This window comes from Lynx canadensis, chromosome C2, assembly GCF_007474595.2.
Source record: "Lynx canadensis isolate LIC74 chromosome C2, mLynCan4.pri.v2, whole genome shotgun sequence".
Classification (NCBI taxonomy): domain Eukaryota; kingdom Metazoa; phylum Chordata; class Mammalia; order Carnivora; family Felidae; genus Lynx; species Lynx canadensis.
The window spans coordinates 98,832,876-98,853,242 of NC_044311.2; the positions used below are offsets into that span (position 1 = coordinate 98,832,876).

Here is a 20,367-nt window from a genome sequence, read left to right on the forward strand (position 1 = left end):
CAAAGTCAGCTGGTGGTTATAGTGCCATTTAGCAGCTACATTCAAACTTTTCCTAAGAAGTGGCAAGAGAGAGTGAAATATCCTTAAGGGCAGGGCAAAGTGAATGGTGTGGTATGTGTCCGTGTGTGTGTTCACACGCCAAGTGTGCATGTAGAGCAGGAGGGTGTGGGCAGGAGAAATGAAATTTATTGCTAAGGGAAATTTCTTTGCAATACTGTTTTATTATAAAATTCACAGAAACATTATGACCTTAATAATAATGACAGACTTCTTCAAAATTAAACTAATACACATTAAACATTTTTTTTCTTCTTCAAACCTTTTTTTTTCTTTTAATACTTATTTATTTTGGGGGGACAGCACAGGTGGAAGAGGGGCAGATAGAAGGGGACAGAGAATCTGAAGTGGGCTCTGTGCTGACAGGCTGACAGCAGTGAGCCCGATGTGGGGCTTGAACTCACAAACTGTGAGATCATGATCTGGGATGAAGTTGGATGCTCAACTGACTGAGCCACCCAGATGTCCCTCTCCTTCAAACCTTTCAGTGACTCTGATAAACCACGAGGGCATGTCCATTCATCCTATGGCTTTGTATACCTCTCTCAAATCACTTTTAACTTGGATGGGGAGGCAGGGCTGGGTGTACCCCAGTTTGGAAGTTCAACAATTCAATGTGAAACATGCTATCAAGAGAACATCCGAGGTGCTAGGGGAAAACACAGGAAGGGGTGCAAAGTCTGACACTGGATTGGAGTAGGGTCAGGAAATCCTTCTGAAGGGAAGGACCTGAAAGGAAACAGAAATTAGCCAGACAAAGGGAAATAACATTCTAAGCAGAGGAAATAGCATATCCAAAGGTCCAGGGGCAAGAGGGAGCACTGCTTGAGGAGCTAAAAGTCCTTCAGCATGCCTGGAAGATGATGCATAAGGAAGCTGGGCCATCAAGTGGCTGACATGATACTGGAAAGTAAGCAATAGCCAGATCACAGACCAGATGGTTTTATAAGGAGTTAAGGAGTATGTATTTTTTTAGTATTTATTTATTTTTGAGAGAAAGAGCATGAGTGGCGGAGGGACAGAGAGAGAGGGGGACACAGAATCTGAAGCAGGCTCCAGGCCTGAGCCGTCATCACAGAGCCCAACATGGGGCTCAAACCCACGAACTGTGAAATCATGACCTGAGCTGAAGTTGGACACTCAACCGACTGAGCCACCCAGGCGCCGCAGGAGTATTTAAGAGCAATAAAAAGCATTTTGGGGTTTCAAGCAAAACAGTATAGGACCAGTTATGTGTTTTAGATGTGTCATTATGTAATATGGACAATCCTTTAGAAAGGAGGCAAGACTAAGGAGAAGTCTAATTAAATGTGATTATGGCAGGAACAAGGGTAAGATCCTTAATTAAAATCATGGAGTAGGGATGAAAGATGTAGATAAAAAATACCTGGGTAAGAGAATAAAAGCACTTCTTCAATAATTAGATGTGAGCAGGTAAGAATGATCCTTGAGAGAAATCATAGATTTTAGATTCAGCATTCACTGGATGGATAATGATAGCCATTGAAACAGGCAACAAAAAAAGATGAACAAGTTTCAAGGAAGGGAGTGGTGATTAAGATGATGATTTTAGCTATGAACATATTGACTTAGAAGTACCCATTAGATGTTCAAAAGGAGAGGCATGATCAGAAGTGAAATGTGAGTCTGGAACTCACACAAAATCTGGGGGAAGATACAGATTTGGAAGTCATCATATGTAGAGGAAGATTTAAGTCATTAGAGTGGACAAAGTTATCCACATAGGGTAAGGGGCCCCAGAAAGGGAAAAATTCTAAGAAATATCAAAATTAAAGGAGAAGGAACTTGCAGTGGAGAATAAGGACTTGTGTATAGAAGCTAACAGGAAGAACAAAAACAGGGTATTTCAAGGAGGAAGGAATCAGCAGCAACATTCAACATTCAAAGTCATAGAAATTAAGGAAATACTAAAACTTATTTATTGAATTATCAGTATGGTAGTGAGTGAGAATGTTAGTGACAGTAGTTTCAACTGTGGGCAAGCCAGCTGGGCAGGCACTGTGAATTACAGTGGGAAAAGTGGAGATGGCTAATTTATTTTTTCAAGGAGTCTGGCTGTGAAGATGAGGAGACAAGTAGTGGAAGACAGAAAGGAGAAAAGGATAGAAGGTAGATATTTTTTCATGAAATGGGAAATAAAAGGAAGATTACCTACAGAGGGAGGTCCCTGAGGAGACATGAGGTAGGATAAGCTCCAGAAAGAGGAAAGATGAGAGGGGACGAATGGAAGTGTACATTAATGGAAGGAGTTTCACATGTGAAGGCTCTAGTATGATCATTTGTTGCTAACGAAGAAGGAAGAGTAGAGCCCAGGACCTGAGGCAGGTGCAGAGGTCTGAAACAGCTGCTGAGGAGAGCAGGAGAATGGGAAAGAGAGAAATGCAGTAGGATTTGGGACCCAGCAGTGAGATTCCACCTTGCACTGATTAACTGAATTTCTCAGCAGCCTGTGTGTAGACTTGGGAGCAGGAGGTGGCTGGACAGATTCAGTTGGGATTTTGCCGGGTGAGTGTGACAGAAAACAAAGGAACAAGAAAATATAGTCCATTGGCCAGTATCCATAAGAGTGACAGACTATTAAGCTTAAGCTGGTTCCTGAAGGATATGGAAACAGGAGGTGCTGACTAATAAGTCACAAGATCGAAGACCTTGTGAGAAATAGTGAGAACAACTCAGAGGGTAGGTTTGAAGGGTTTAAGTAGGACGTATGTGGGTTCGTGATTCAGAAGTTGAAGGAGTTACTGTATCACAGCTTCTGTCTTTTCTGTGAAATAAATGATGAAGTCTTTTTGTTGAAAGTAAAGCAGAGTATGGTAAAGTCTGAGATTTAAAGACAAGAGGTTTGAGGTTTTTAAGCAGCTGATGAAGAAAATGGCAAAGAGCAGACTATAAATTAAGAAAGATTCCTGGGCAGCACAGAGAGCCCAGTTGATTTTAGAAACCATATTTATAGTGACACCAGTCTACTAATTCCAGGACAGCTAAATAAAGATAGCTATATTGTTTGGGTACAGATTTTCTGGAAATTTTATTTTTTCAAAAAGTGTTAGAAGTAATGCTCTTTTTGCAACTGTGTCAATGATTTCACTCCATAATAAACATTGGCAATATATGAACATTTTTAACTAATTTACTATTATTTCTCTAGATAAAATTTATTATAGCATTAGCACATAAGATATCTATAAGGCAGGGAAACAATAACCACATATAATCCTCTGAGGAAAAACCACAGGACATAGCTCAAACTTACGGAAAAAGGGCATCAAGGACCCTCTGGCCAGTCAACAAGGGATGATTAGCTGGCAGCTTCTCAGTGACAGGCCGAACTTGACGTACAGGCCACACTTGGACCATGCTAAACTTTTCCTTTATACCTTCAAATTCAAGTTCCAAGACAACATCCTATAGAAATACAGTAGGATGTTAAGTACAGTCAAATTTATGAACATTTCTTCCTCTAACATCAAAGTAACCCCAAATTCCTCTTGGGGGTAGAAAGCTAGTATGTGGAAGTGGAGGAGATTTATATTTCTTATTGCCAATCTTTTTTTATGTATATGTTTATTTATTTTCAGAGAGAATGTGTGTGAGCAGGGAAGAGGCAGAGAGAGAGAGGGAGGGAGAGTATACCAAGCAGGTTCCATGCTGTCAGCACATAGCCCAACACAGGGCTCAATCCCATGAACTGTGAGATCATGACCTGAGCCAAAACCAAGAGGTGGACGATCAACTGACTGAGCCACCCAGGTGCCCTGCAAATCTTTATATACAGTTCTAATTTTTTTTAACCAGGTGCATTTATTAGTTTTAATGCTTAAAAAAATAGGAGTTGAGAAAGACTTATTTCAAATAATAGAAGAATAGTTAAAAAATTGATATGGATATGCACAGGGACAGGTCTTAAAAAGATACAGAAGATACACTTGGGACTGAGGGAGAAATGAAAGTCTTCGTATTACTCTTTCCTTTGTTTACTTTATTATAGTGCTCTTATACCGATTTAATAAAAAATACTTAAGAACCCTAAAATATCTAATAAAATATTTTTAAATATTTACAAAAGCAAAAAGATAATGAGTAATACTCTAACATTTATGAACACTGAGATGGTTTCAACTACTCACAAATAATCCCAATGTCCACAGACTTATAGCAATCTATAATTTTGTTACTCCATGAATTTGAACTGTCTACCTCAGAGTGTTCCTTCCATGTGTGTGTCTTTAAGCTGGTAAGGCTAGCTGATTGCCCAGAATCCCAATCTAAATCTTTTGTTCTCTATATTTTGTAGAGCAAAGACTTACTCTTGAGAAATGACTAGAAAATTGTTTTCACTCACATTTTATCTGGAATAGATTATTTGTTACAATAGTCTTCTTAATAAAGTTATCTTCATACTCACAAAGACTATTATAAGTCTACTGTATTTTACTGACTAGCAATAACATTAAAGGACTAAGTTTTAAACAACCTACCCAGAGTTAGAATTCATATAATCCATTATACAATTAATTATGCAAATATAGATTAACAGTTAAAATCAAAGACTACTCTATGCCTAAAGAATCAGGGCTTTAAGATGAGCATAAATTAAGAAGGAGGGAAAATGTTATATTAGATATTGCTTTCCTTTAAAAAAACAAAAACAAAAAATAACTATGTTCTGCTTTTTGTATTCCCAAGCCCAAGTTCAAAAATAAAATCTTTATAAAAAATAATTATGGCAGTTATATACAGGAAACAACAGGTGTTGGCAAGAATGTAGAGAAAGGGGAACCCTCTTACACTCTTGGTGGGAATGCAAACTGGTGCGACCACTGTGGAAAACAGAGTGGAGGTTCCAAAGGTCTAAAAATAGACCTACCCTATGATCTAGCAATGGCATTACTAGGTATTTACCCAAAGGATACAAAAATACTGATTCAAAGGTACACATGCACCCCAATGTTTATAGCAGCATTATTAACAATAGCCAAATAATGAAAAGAGCCCAAGTGTCCATCAACTGATGAATGGATAAAGAAGATGTGGTGTGTGTGTCCTAGCAAGAAGCTAAAACACACACACACCCAGTGGAATACTACTCAGCCATAAAAAATGAACTCTTGCCATTTGCAATGATGTGGATGGAGCTACAGAGTATTATGCTAAAAGTGAAAACAAATCACTCAAAGACAAATACCATATGATTTCACTTATATGTGGAATTTAAGAAAAAAAACCCAAAAAACAGATGAACACAGAGGGGGGGAATAAAGAGAGGCAAACCAGAAAACAGACACTTAACTATAGACAACAAACTGAGGTTTATTGGAGGGGAGGTGGGCAGGAGGAGGTGTTATAAATGGATGATGGGTATTAAGGAGGGCACTTACTGTGATGAGCACTGGGTATTAGTAATGCATCACTATACTCTACACCTGAAACTAACATTATACTGTATGTTAACTAATGGGAATTTAAATAAAAACTTGAAAAAAATGAATAAGGGGATCCAATGTACAACATGATGACTGTACATAACAGTATAGTACTATATACTTGAAAGTTGCTAAAGAGTAGATCTTAAATGTTCTCACTGCACACACACAAAGGTTAAGTAGGTAAAGTGCTTTGATGGAAATGTTAACTAACTCTATGTGGTAATCATTTTGCAATACATAAGGGTATTAAATCATCATGATAAAAAAAATTATGGGAGTTAATTAAAACTCGCACATTAAGTATCATTTCTATGGCTATTTAGGACACTAAAATGGGTACTCTTGGGACTATCAGGGAGGGCCACACTATGAGATAAAGTGTATACACTACTTACTGAGGTATCATAATTTCCAGGTGGAGCAATGTAAGTTACAGTTCCTCTGTTCCGCGGGGGTAACATGATTTTGTGTTTGATGAGTGAGTTCTCATTGACAATTCCATAAATATCTCCACCAGTGATGTGACTACCAACCTAGAGAACAAATGTACTGGCTGTTTAATGTTCAAATAAACATCAAGCTGTTTAACATTCAAATAAAGATCAAGCAGATTCATCCTAGCAAGGATGAATACATCCTTGGATGAAGGAATACATTTGCTTCATTTATCAATAAAACATATTCTATAATTCTTCTAGCAGATTTAAAGAAAAAATTAAACTATACTTCTGTGGTCTATTTTTATTAGACTAAAGAGTACAAAATAGTTCATTAAACATCCATTTCACATTCTTTCACCAATGTTAGAAATCTTGGTTTCAAAGACATACCCGCAGGTTTTTGCAAGGTGTAAAATCCCATTTGACATCTCTGCTAAGAGCAGACACATTTACTCCTCGGGGAATGTAGATACTTTGGGTCTGACTGCTGATATCTGACAAAGGTCTCTGAATACCATCAAAAATAGCTCCCATGATGCCAGGCCCAAGCTCTACTGAGAGGGGTTTACCAGTGCGGAGTACAGGATCTCCAACAGACACACCCGCTAGAAACAGTAGTTGAGGAAAACTCACTCTGAAAGTTTACAGACTCTATAAAAAGGAAGTATCACAGTTTAACAGGAAATGATACTTAAGAAGCTAAAACAGAAATTCTCAAACTTTCTCAGTTCACAACATCCTTAGTGTTCCATTAACTTTTTCAGGCCACAGGTCACTGTGACAAAAGATGTATCTAATAATTCCACTTATTAAATAGTTCTATCCAAACAACTTAATAAATATGTATGTCCTAATAACTGAATGACACTCTGAGAGAAAAATATATAGACTGAGAGAAAAAAATATTTTAATTTCATTTTTAAACAACATCAATTCTTACAAATGGGATGTAAGTGCTTACTGGGCACTGTACCATTTTCAAACCTTGGAATCAAACTGAATACCTGTTCCACATTCATTTTTGTACAATACTTGCTTTTCAGCTTAGCAATCACCAAACGCTCAGCTTCCCAAAGATATGACATCATTGACAAGAATACAGTGCGGCCGAATAATGAAAGTGTTTATTAAACTGAAGCTACTGGTTCACGTGATGTCTGACAACATGTCTAATACCCCCGTGTTAACCTCAAAACTTTTAAATATCCTGGGGCATCACATGAGTTTGCTGCAGCTGCCCAGTATGCCTTCTGCACAGTCTGGGAACCACAGAGCTAACAACAGCAGCAATATATGGTTAATACATTGTTCCAACTCTCCTTAATACATGATTTCAGCTATACTACTGAGGAATATCAACCCCTAGAAAGGATACTAGTACGTGGCACAAAAACTTAAAATCTTAAGAATTAAGAAGTGGTTTTGGAAAGCAAAAGAATACAACCTGCAAGTAAGCACACTGAAATCACGTTGCTCTCACATACTTGTTGACAAGAGTAAAATCAGTACAACTTTTATTGACAGCAATTCAGCAAAATCAAAAATTTAAATGCATAAATCTTGACCCAAGAATCCAACTTCTGTGAATTCATCCTATAGTTACACTATAACACTGTTTATAACACATATAGACTAGATACAACCAAAATTTCTATCATTAAGGAGATCAATAAATTATATATATTCATATGATAGAATTCTATGTAGCTGTAAAAACAGAATAGGAGCTTCTATGAATTGCTCTAGAAAGGTCTCCAAAATATATTTTCATTTCCATTATGAAACTTTTCAAACCTAGAGCAAAGTTCAGACTTTTACAGTGAACTCTCATATCTACCAGTTAGATCCTACCACTAACATTTTCCTATACTTTTCACATACCTATCCATCTTGCATAAAAAAAAAGTAGGGTACAGAACAGTGCATATAGTATGCTGTCTTCTGGGGAAAAAAGGGAAGAAAGGTAACATATTTATATTGGTTCATATATGCAATTAACAACCTAGAAGGGTATACAATAAAAGGAATTAATAAAAATGGCTGCACGCATGCATGTGTTTTGAAAATTGGCTAAATACAGGATGACAATGGTGAAGAGGGTTGTCACTGTATACACCTTCATTTGTTTTTATCTTAAATCTTCAAACCACATAAAAGATTGAATAAAAGATAAAGCTAACAATAGAAAAAGTCTTTTAAAAAAGTCTTTTTGATTAGTCATGATTTCATAGCTACAAAGACTTCTAATTTTATTTAAATTTCCAGATGATTTTGTTTTGATTTAGCACACCAGTACACACACAGAGAGACAAATTACCTGAAAAAATGTATTTTAGTATGACAAAAAAGTTGTACCAAATAAATCTTAGTAAAATAGTCAAAAAACTAATGCCCCTATATTTCTTGCAACATTATTTACAACAGCTAAATATGGAAGCAACCTAAGTGTCTACTGATAGATTTAATGGATAAAGATGATGCAGCATAGCTGTGTGTATATATACATAAAACACTGTAACATATATGCATATGTGTACATTACACAAGAGAATATTACTCAGCCATAAGTAAGCATGAAATCTTGCCATTTGCGACAATATGGGTGGACCTAGAAGGTATTATGCTACATGAAATAATTCAGAGAAAAATAGAGAAAAACAAATACCATATAATTTCATGTATATGTGGAATCTAAAAAATTAAACAAATGAACAAACAAAAACAGAGACAGATTCATGAATACAGAGAACTGGTGTTTGCCAGAGGGGTGAGGGTTGAGTGGATGGGTAAAACAGGTGAAGGAGATTAGAGGTACAAACTTCCAGTTATAAAACAAATTGGTCATAGGGATAAAAAGGTATAGCATGCGGAATATAGTTAATAATATTGTAATAACTTTGGTAAGATGGTAGCTATACTTATAATGGTGAGCATTTCATAAAGTATATAATTGTCAAATCCCTATGTTATACACCTGAAACTAATATAAAATTGTATGTCAACTGTACTTAAACAAAAATAATAATAATAAATAAGGAGAATTACTACTACCTAAGAGTCAATTTAAGTAAAACACATAAATTAAGTTGAAAAAAAAAGTAGTTTCTCTTCACAAAGTTTAACACATTATCTCTTTTTCATAGAAAACTGAAAATAAATACTATGCCTAAAAGCCAAAATTATGATAACCAAACAAGAAGTAAAGATTTCCTAGTGCTAAAACCATAATGTAACATGTCATCTAGCATTATTTATTAGAATACAGGCAGACAGTAGTGACTGATTTATTTATGAATTCACTATTTTAAACAGAAATCATGACTGGAGAATTTTAACCATATAAATTGATATTGTTAATTGTTTATGCTTTCTTCTACAATATGCGTCACTCTTAAGAAAAATTCTAATTGGTTTCCCCTAAAGTTTGTGAACTACCAAAATACAAAGAGCAATGAACGTTCAGAAGATAATATTAATTTCTTAAAATAAGATCATTAATTCCTAGTACCTTTCCTCAAAATTCCTGTAAAGATCAGGTTTCTTTCTAACACCAGCATTTCATGTGTCTGATATCATTGGTTGTTGCTACTTCCACCTTTGCTATAAATCCCTAAATTCTGACTTGTAGAAAGTGGCAAGAAATTGAACCAAAAAGGATACAGGTTTCTTCATACACCTGGATAGTAGCCATGTCACCCTCCAGTCGGATAATCTCTCCAACCAACTCACTGTGGCCCACTCTGACCAGCTCATACATGGCTGCACCTGCCATGTCACAGGCTGTAACCACTGAAAAGAACAAATGAGTGTTTTGAAAACTTAAGATCCTGTGAATAGTTACAGATAATTAAAATATCCGGTTAACCCAAATATACACCTCTCTTACATACTCATAAGAAAAAGAAAACACCCACTATGAACCATACATACAGTTTCACAAAAATATGCATTTTTAGCATCCGATATAGAGGTAAACAAAATGTATGTGTTAGGCTAAAGCTTGTTCATTTACATAATACAGATGAAAATTATTTTCAAAAAATCCAAAGTTCTCTTTGGCAAACCTAGCAGCATCGAGACACACTTTGATCATGCCGGTTGCTATAATATATGGAATGATGGATTTGGGAATAAAAAAAAAATGTTTAAACTAAAACTGGAACAAGAGCTGCATGGCAGAATGCCACACAAGTATCAGTTTGCTGTGTTGTTTTGAGAAACAAAACTGTGTTGTTTATTCCTTTGAGAAATAATATTTAAAACAACATCTTTACTTTCATTTCTAACACTTCACATTAGTGGCTCTTAAAACTCTTCTGAGACAAGGACCTCTTTGATAAACTAATAACAGCTCTACCTAGAAAAACTCACATATGCATCCAAAAAATTTTTTTCAGGGGTGCCTGAATGGCTCAATCAGTAGAGCATGTGATTCCTAATCTCGGGGCTGTGAGTTTGAGCCCCATATGTTAGGTGTACAGATTACCTAAAAAATAAAATCTAGAAAAAAAAAATTGTCTTTCATAAGGATGTTCATAATTAGTCATTACCACTAGGTGAAGTCCTGATTAAGAATTCCTATTTCTTAAAATCTGTTTTTACTGCTTATTTGTTTTTGAAAGACAGAGACAAAGCATGAGCAGGAGAGGGGCAGAGAGAGGGAGACACAGAATCTGAAGCAGGCTCCAGGCTGTGAGCTGTCAGTACAGAGCCCGATGCGGGGCTCGAACTCACTGTGAGATCGTGACCTGAGCTGAAGTTAGATGCTTAACTGACAGCCACCCAGGTGCCCCAAGAATTCCTATTTCTTATAAATACTGAACCAGAATTTATACTTACTATTTTAGATCACATTGTCTAGTAAGTAAAAGTTACTTTTCTGGTAGGTGGGGAAAGTTGTACATTTTCAGATCTGTGTAGCAATAACTTTATTTTTATTTATTTATTTTTTTTAACGTTTATTTATGAGAGAGAGAGACAGAGCATGAGCAGGGGAGGGGCAGAGAGAGAGGGAGACACAGAATCCGAAGCAGGCTCCAGGCTCTGAGCTGTAAGCTCAGAGCCCGACGCGGGGCTCGAACTCACAGACTGCGAGATCATGACCTGAGCCGAAGTCGGACACTTAACTGACTGAGCCACCCAGGTGCCCCATAGTTTTATTTACTTATTTATTTTAATGTTTATTTATTTTTGCGGGAGAGAGAGCATGTGCACATGCATGCACACAAGTGGGGGAGAGGCAGAGAATCTGAAGCAGGCTCTGCACTGTCAGGGCACAGTCAGTGTAGAGCCCAATGCAGGGCTCAAACTCACGAACCATGAGATCATGACCTGAGCTGAAGTCAGATGCTTAACGGACTGAGCCACCTAGGCAACCCAGAATAACTCTATTTTTGATGTATTTAGCCTCCTGATACAATTAATTAGAACCATGTACTAATATCCAAGGGGAAACTATTAAAGTATTAATATTTAATTAACTTGTGTTAGAACAATGGAGATTTGTTAATTTCGTAAATATTTACCTCTATACCTACTATATAAGAGTTAAGATGCACTGAAATGTCAGAGATAACTAAAATTTTAAATCATATTTCATACACCCAAAAGTATGCCATTTTTCTATCATTTTATTAAGTACTTAAGAATTAGAAATAGGTTCTAGGAGCAGTTTACTACAAGTTTCACACAAATATTTTTACCTAAACTCTTTTGATGGTATTCTTTTTTGCCTTTTCCCTAAAAGTTCTTGAATATAGCCTGCCTTTCCTAAAGACCCTTCTGATCATCAAGGGGAAAACTGTTACTTGGAAAGCCAAAAGAAACTGACAACACTGAAATGTGTTTTTGCCAATGAGTTCAAGCTCAAACACCAAGTTCTAAGCTATAGAAACTTCTTAGGGAGAAATAAACACTGTGACTTACTGACCTCATTTGCATAAACACCAGAAAAGGGTCATTACCTCCACTGTGATTAGAACAAAAAGACTATAGCATGAGGTTTATAAAAAGACATAAGGAGGGGCACCTGGGTGGCTCAGTCAGTTAAGTGACTCTTGATTTTGGCTTAGGTCATAATGCCAGGGTCGTGAGATCAAGCCCTGCACTGGGCTCTGTGCTAAACATGGGGCCTGCTTAAGATTCTCCGTCTCCGTCTCCCTCTCCCTCTCTCTCCCCTGCTTGTGTACACACACTCTCCCCTCTCCCCTGCTTGTGTACACATACTCTCTCAAATAAAAATTAAAAAAAAAAAAAAAAGAGAGAGACATAAGGAAAAATAAGTATCCATGGCACTAAGGATTATAAATCAATGAGTGGCTTTTACCATGGAAACTATGAATCATATTTTGTAGTTGGAGTAAAATGAATGAAAACTAGAATGAGATATATTATTTAAAATGCAGTACCCCAAGTTTTGGCAGAATAAAACAAAGTTTTTAACTGCTTTCTATTATCATCCTCATGTCATAAAACTTCTTTCCCACAGATACCTAGTTATGTGAAAATGTAAAATAAACATCCAGAAGCATTTATATATTCAAAGAGCCAAGGTTGATATTGTTGAGAAATGCTCTGAAAAAAATTACTGACGTTCAAACCACATTAACATATATTGACTGAATGCCTATTATCTGCAAAGTATTACATACTAAAAGCAATAAATTTTATATTATATAGTCTTATTTCACCTCACATTTAACAAAAAATTAAGACATATCTAAAACTCTGAACACCAATTACACACATACATAACAAATAGGATATCACAAATTAGTGCCCAATAATTACCAACTTAAGATAATGAATGCAAAAGGGGTGCCTGGGTGAATCAGTCAGTTAAGTGTCCAACTGTTGATTTCAGCTCAGGTCATGATCTCATGGTTCATGAGCTCAAGCCCCACATCAGGCTCTGTACCCTGCTTGGGATTCTCTCACTCCCTTTCTATTCCCCTCTCTCTGCTCCTCCCCCACTCACCTGCACACATGCTTTCTCTCAAAATAAATAATAAACTTGGTTAAAAAAAAAAAAGGTAATGAATGCTAAAGAAGCTCTTATGATGGAGGTATTACCTCAGTCTTATAGCAACTATGAAATCTTTTAGGGGCAAATAGAACTTCTGTGAGTGAACAGAAACTTGCGTATTTTACCTAAAATGCCCTGAAAAGACATTAATTGAAGTTAGGAATCTTTACTATTGAGATTATTACATATTACTTACCAGGTCCTGAGACCCCATGCACATAACCAAATGTGCTTTCTTTATCTTCATCAAGTATTTTGGGTAGCTTGGAGAAATCCATCATGTTAATTTACCTATGGTTAAAAAAAAAAAGTTTTAATTACAAACCATAAAACAAAAGAACTAAGTTAACTCTCATCATCGGTATTCTTGAGTTATTACCACTTCTTCAGAGAAAATATAAAGTTCTTAAAATTTGCCTAAAAGTACCTCATTCTTGGATGGTCTACAGTTATTATTAAAATTCAAAATTACATATTCCTATGCAAAGTACTCCATAGAAAATACCAAGGAGTGTAATAAACAATGTGAAGTCTTTCCAACGGCTTACCTAGTCCTACAATATCTTGTCCTCTCTGCCATTGCCACTGTGATCTTTCCAACTACTCTTCCCCTTAATCATTCTGTATATAATATATACAAACTATAAATATATATACATATATGCTTACATATAAATACATATACATATACACATACATACATTCTGCCCCAGGGTCTTTGCACATGTTGTCCTCCTGGCTGGAGTACTCTTCTCCCAGATAACCACTCCTATATTTCCTTCAGGTCTTTACTCAAATTTCACCTTCTCTGAGGGGCTTCTCTGCCTATCTTTTTAAAATTGCAAGAAATAGGGACTCCTGGGTGGCTCAGTCAATTGGCTGTCTGACTTCAGCTCTCTCACAGTTGGTGAGTTTGAGCCCCACACATCTGGCTCTCTGCTGTGAGTGCAGAGCCCACTTCAGATCCTCTATCCCCCCGGCACTCACATGTGAGCACTCCCTCTCAAAAATAAATAAAACATTTAAAAGTAAAAAATAAAGAAAATTGCAACTTCCCTGCTTTACTTTTCACCATCTGACACATTACATCTTACAATAAAAAAATATTAATGTATTAGCGATCTTTATCTATCTTTACAATTTTTCTGGGAGCAATTTTCCTTTTTCTTCTTCTTCTTTTTGCAAAACACACAACAGTTTAAGAAATTCAGTTCGCCTTCTTTATTGATGTGCAATCTCAAAAACCCAAAGAATGAACAATTCAAATCCAAACAGAAAACTGATTGCGGATTCCAAAGTAGAAAGTTTATTTTTGACTGCTGGTCTCACTTAATAATTATTGGCAATTTAACAAGGGAGATAAAATACACATACATATAAAATCTAATAATGTCCCAAAACAACCATAAAGTAAGGGTCATGGATCAGTAAGTAATAAAGTACCAAATAACATATACTTATTTACTAAAAGTACAAATATTAGAATGATTAGGGAAGACTTCTTGAAGGTCAGGTAGAATTACCATCAACTAAGAAAAGAAGGACAGTAAAGGCATTCCAGGTGGAGAAATAACAAGAACAAAAGAATGGAAATAAAAATTTCAGGAGCAGTTAATAGTATGAATGGAATAAAAGGTTTATATTAAGGCAACAGTGAAAAGTAAGGATGCAATGGTAGAGAGACTAATGTGTGGGTCTTGAAATGAATGCCAAGTGGACTTTAGCCTATAAACAATAGGAAAATAACCAAGGGAGAGCTGTTATGAGAAGAATGATGCTTAATTCATCTAACAGATTAAAGTAGAGGAGGGGATGGAGGCAAGATAAGAAGCCGGAAAGCTCTGGAAATGGTTATGGGTTGAATGTCAATGGAATTCAATTTATTAAATGTTTATTGAGCTCCTACCAAGGAAAAGGCCCTGTCTTGAACTTAGGGAATAGGATTGTGAATAAAAGGGGCTTTCACTGGCTTTAAACAAAGGACTATAAAGCAAAATGACTTTAGTATTCAAGATGACAACACCCTGGGAGCAGAGGAGAAACTAATTCAGATGTGGGAGAAGTGCAAACCAATGTAGATGAGGTAGGGGGAACAGGTAGCTGGAAAGAATACAGAAGACAAAGGAAAAACAAACCTTGAGCTCTGGGAATTAATTCAAGCACAGCTGAGTTGTGTTTTTGTCTTTTGGAGCCATGAAGGATCACTACAGAACCATATACTCCATGGGACACAATTTGTAATCCATTAACCAAGATACCAAAGAATTGGGGAGGAGAGTATAACAATGAAGTCATTAACAGTGAGTGGAGTTCTGTTGGATACACTTTGTGGCTTCAAAAGGGTAAGAGTGGATACGGCTAACAAGGAAAAACCCAGTGATTAAAGAAACAAGTATGAGTGAAAATAATGATGAAAACCACACGGAGATATGGGAGACCTTACAAGTGAGAGGAATATGATCAAGGTACCAAAAACTTGAAGATGGCATCAATGATAAGGTAGAGACTATCATCAGGACGGTAAATTTATGGTTAAAGGTAGGTTATACTTCTACTCATTGGAAACAATGTAAGTGAATTAGAAAAAAATAAACCAGATACCACAGTCACAAATGTCACAATAAAAGAGCAAAGATTTTTGTGTTCTCAATAGGAAAATTAAATTAGAGGAAGGGCAGTTGAGGGAGGAAGTAATGAAAAGGGGAAACTGGCTCACAAGGATTTTCCAGCTTCCTAAAGATGCAGTAGAAGGGGCTGTTAAGTAATCAGGTATGAAACTGCAAAAGACTGGAATACAAAAAAGAGAAGAACAAGGTTTTCTAGAAACTACTTAGATAATAAGGGAAAAAACAAAGTTTAAAGACAAACATTTATTTGGGAAATGGGTTGGGCAAAGTCTTCAAAGAAGTGAACAAACAAATGAGGTCAAATTTTCATCTTCAGAAAATAAGAAAATTTCAAAGTCAGAAAATAACTTGATAATCTGTCTGATTTCTTCCCCAAATATGAGTATTTCTTATATAGCTTGCATGATACATGGTCACTTGCCTATTAAAGTGGAAATAGCATGAAATCTTGAGTCAGCAGACTTTGGACTTTTTTTGGATCTACCAGGGACATGCTGCAGGAGGATCTGAACAAATCAAAATCTCTTCATATCGTCATTTGAAAAGCAGGAAAAATTCTACTACCTACCCCAGAGATGTGGCTGAATTACAAATTTGTTGAATGTTCCTCGTGAAATATAAAATGCTTACAAGAATTTCATCAGTAATACCACTATTCAAACAGGGCTTGAATTATGAAAAAGCCATTCTATTTTTAAAAATCTCTCCTTAGAAAATAATCATATTCCACATAAATCTAGTTCCCCACTGCTTCTACCCTCTTGGCCATTTCTTCCAACAGCTGTAGCCACAGACTAGAGACCTCTCCAAGGAAATTCTCTTTAGTGCCTTAACTCTCCAACAGTTTTTTTCAGATCTCTCTCTCCAGAGGCTACTCTTTTCTTTTCAAGTAGAGCAAACAAAATAAAAAAATTGTATTCTGAACGTTATATGAGTAAGTACCGAAGAATACTTTTTCACCCATCCTGGCTGCTTCTTTTTATCGAGAGAGACCAAGGCTTTGAGTCAGACAGATTGAGTATGAATTTTTAAGTTGCATCCTTGGGCAAATCACATTCTCTCAACTTTTTGAGTCTCATTTTCATCTATAAAATCTAATGGGGTTGTTGCAAGACACCTAATGGTAAGCCTAACAGAAAAGTAATAGTGATGGGGCGCCTAGGTGGCTCAGTTGTTTAAGTGTCTGACTCTTGGTTTTGGCTCAGGTCATAGTCTTGTGGTTTCGTGAGCTCGAACCCTGTGTCAGGCTCTGTGCTATTAGCACAGAGCCTGCTTGGGATTCTCTCTCCCTCTCTCTGCCCCTCCCCACTCACACTGTCTTGGGTCTCTCTCGAATAAATAAAATGAAACTAAAACAAAAAATAGTGATGACTATCAACTTTATTCTGTTAATGCAAGTTAATCTTGCCTAACTTCCTAAAAAGTACCTAGTGTAACAAATAAACAGCACTTAGTGTATTCTTACCCTCTTGTTACTTGAACCAAATCTAGTCACTTGGCTAGTTTTTTTCTTAGCTATTATGTACACTTTACTGTAACTTTATTTTTTAAAACAAAATGGATTTTAAGCATCAATGATGTGTTGTGTGTTACAGGTTGAAAACAGAATGGAGTGAGAAGACACAATCTCTCCCCCAAGGAGCTTCTGGCCTGGTGGGATGGATATAAAGACAAATAGGTAGTTACAATAAGTGATACATGTGTTGTCATAGGAGCTGTGCAGGCTGATCTGGGAGAGCATAAAGCAAAGGTACGGAATCTAGACCTGGGCAGGATGGGAATGACTTAGAAGAGGCTGGGCTGAGACCTGCAGGATGAACAAGGAGACACTAGAGTATAGAGCGGAGCTTTTTCACAGGTGATTCAAACTTTCTGGGGTTAACCAACATATTCTGGAGAGTTCATAAGACAATAAAGGTTATCTGTTCTGATTTTTTAAAATAAGCATTTACATACATTCCCTTTAAAACAACAGTGACAGCCTCTAAGTGTATGAGCAATGATTAGCGGAAATCAGAGGGTTTATTCATGATTCAGCTACCATGTGGGTTTATCACTCAGCTGAATAATCCTAGCCACCATGGAAACTAGTGTTTCTATAATCTTTAACTTTTTATTTTTAGGCATATATTAATTTATGCCAAAGACAGGAGACCTTAGAAACAATAACATCCAATTAGAGAATTAAGAGCCTAAATAATAATTCTGTAAGTTTACTTAGAGATGCTTTCACTAGATCCACAAATCTGTATTCATCTGACTAATATTCTTATACAGCAAATCAAGAGGATTCTACTTTTTAAAAAGTCAGTGTTAAGAGAAGAAAAAAATGGTAACAATTATGAGTAACTTAGCCTTTTCGATTCTGCTGAGTTATATGCAGAGAAGTGGTTGCAAATATATCCCCAGCTCTTAACACATCTTTCAGGATAAAATAAGAAAATTATGGAAACATCAGTTTTTGAAGTATAAAAAGCAGGAATTCCCAGCACTTTTCTGTCCATTTCTGATGTTTTAACATAGTTAAATTTTAATCTTGGCTCCAGCAACTCAGACCTTTACGCCTGCTGTGCTGCTGCCCAGAATGTGTTTTCTCACTCCCATGAACAGTCTCCCTGTTCCCACTGTCAGCCTCAATGCTCTTACCCTGCTTTTCTTCACAGCACTTATAAACTGACTACCTGAAAGAATATAATTTTTCTTTTTATTTCACTCTTTTACCATCTGTATCACTCCCTAGAATGCAAGTTTCATGATGGCACAGAAAACAATGCCTGGACAAAGAAAAGCTCTCAGTGAATAGTTACTTAATAACTTCCAATACCACCTCCATTTTACAAATGGGAAACCTAAGGAATGGAGATTTAAGTGAGTTTGCCCATGATCACAAAATTGGAGAGAAGTAAAGGTGGGATTTGAATCTCGGCAAACTGACTCCAATGCTTCTGGGCCTTACGGCCTGCACTACTCTGCCTCCTAAATTCACAAGGCTGGTTTCTATTGTCTGCATCTAAACAATCTTATATGGTATGAAGGACAACAGTCTCTGCCTCAAGGCAATAGTTTTATCAAATTAGACTCAAGGGGAGCCTGGGTGGCTCAGTCGGTTGAGCATCAGACTCTTAATTTCAGCTCGGGTGGTGATCTTGCGGTCATGGGATCCAGTCCCGTGTCACCTGCTTGGGATTTTCTCTCTCCCTCTCTCTACCCTTTCCCAACTTGTGCTCTTACTCAAAATAAATACATAAGCATTTATAAAAAAATTAGACTCAGAGATGCAGCATCTAGACCCTCCTTTAAGAAAGGACAGTGGAATGTCATCAGTGGACAGCCAACAGCCACCAGTCAACCCTTCAGGGTCTGCCTCAGTCACAGAGCTGCCTTGCCCACGTTCACACCCTTCACAGGGCAACCTGTACCTGGTGACTGAGCAAAACGGAGGTATAAAGACCCAGCCATGTCAACCCAGATGTGGGATACTCTTATAAGTAACACTCACTCCAGATTTCCCTACAGAGTCGGCTAAGGCTTTTCTAGGCTTCAATTGCATTTCAACTTCTTCCCTTCCCAACTTGGAGTCTGTCTCCTTCCTTTCACATGTGTGGATCCCTAACAAAGATCTTATTTATACAATAGACTTTCTAGGCATCTGATTCCAGAGAACCCAAAATGCTCACGTATTGAATAAAGTAAATAATTACTCCCTGGATAACTGAAACTTAGACTCACACTTGAACCACAAAGATCTCTGGCCTGTTTTCTTAGTTATCTTGTAACTAGTTATTCTGTGAAAAGGGAAGAGTGATACAAAAGTGGCTTTAGAAAGCAGAGCACTTAGGGTAATGTTTGGGCTAAGTCAAGCTACTGACACAGAGGTCAGGTCCCCTTACAACCAAAGCCTTAGTTTCTACAAGGAACTTGCTTTTTGTCCTTCAACAGAAACTTAGATAGAGCCCATCAACAGTAGTTAGAGGAAAAGAAGTCCCAATTAAGAGTTTATTTAACTTCTAAAGAACTATTTTCTGATAGAGTTGGAAAATATGTTCTCCATGTCCAGAAGTTTTTGGCTCCGACTTCTTAACATTTAAACACTTTGAGAAACTTCCAAGGACTGGTCCAAGGAAATGGGCTCTTCTGAAAATTGAATTTTCAATTCCCACAGCAGTGAGATAAGGGTTCCCATTGTACTTCTAAAATTTTTTAGGGGCGCCTGGGTGGCGCAGTCGGTTAAGCGTCCGACTTCAGCCAGGTCACGATCTTGCGGTCCGTGAGTTCGAGCCCCGCGTCAGGCTCTGGGCTGATGGCTCAGAGCCTGGAGCCTGTTTCAGATTCTGTGTCTCCCTCTCTCTCTGCCCCTCCCCCGTTCATGCTCTGTCTCTCTCTGTCCCAAAAATAAATAAACGTTGAAAAAAAAAAAATTTAAAATTTTTTCACCAAAGCACCTCAAGAAGAGAAAAACAAGTAAAGAGTGAATAAATACCCACCAAGCTCTTCCCAGTCCTGACAGAGAACAGGATGTTATAGAAGTCTACTGTAAGCAGGGAAATTTCTTTGTATGCTCTTGTACATTCTCTTATTCCAAACAAGTTTTGCACTCCATCGTATACAATATTTATTTTATAAGATAAATAGGAAATTGCTTCCTTCCCACAAATAAAATAAAAATTATTCATTAGATAGACATATTATATTCACTTAATCACTGAACAGGGCTGCTAATATAGCAGTTTGATAATCATATTCATAACATACTACTTTGCACCCATTAATCA

At 36.9% G+C, this 20,367-nt stretch overlaps 1 protein-coding gene across 3 annotated transcripts in view; it reads right to left on the reverse strand.

The window, feature by feature from the left end:
• Positions 1-20,367, reverse strand: part of ATP6V1A (ATPase H+ transporting V1 subunit A) — a 64,887-nt gene that overhangs the window by 22,782 nt on the left and 21,738 nt on the right. For all 3 annotated transcript variants that reach the window (XM_030329871.2, XM_030329872.2, XM_030329874.1), the window contains 5 exons: positions 13,165-13,259; positions 9,605-9,733; positions 6,335-6,549; positions 5,900-6,037; positions 3,332-3,483 (listed from right to left, as the gene is read on the reverse strand). In XM_030329871.2, coding sequence (XP_030185731.1) covers positions 3,332-3,483; positions 5,900-6,037; positions 6,335-6,549; positions 9,605-9,733; positions 13,165-13,249 — 719 coding nt within the window. In that variant the 5' untranslated portion in view covers positions 13,250-13,259. The remainder of the gene's footprint in view (positions 1-3,331; positions 3,484-5,899; positions 6,038-6,334; positions 6,550-9,604; positions 9,734-13,164; positions 13,260-20,367) is intronic.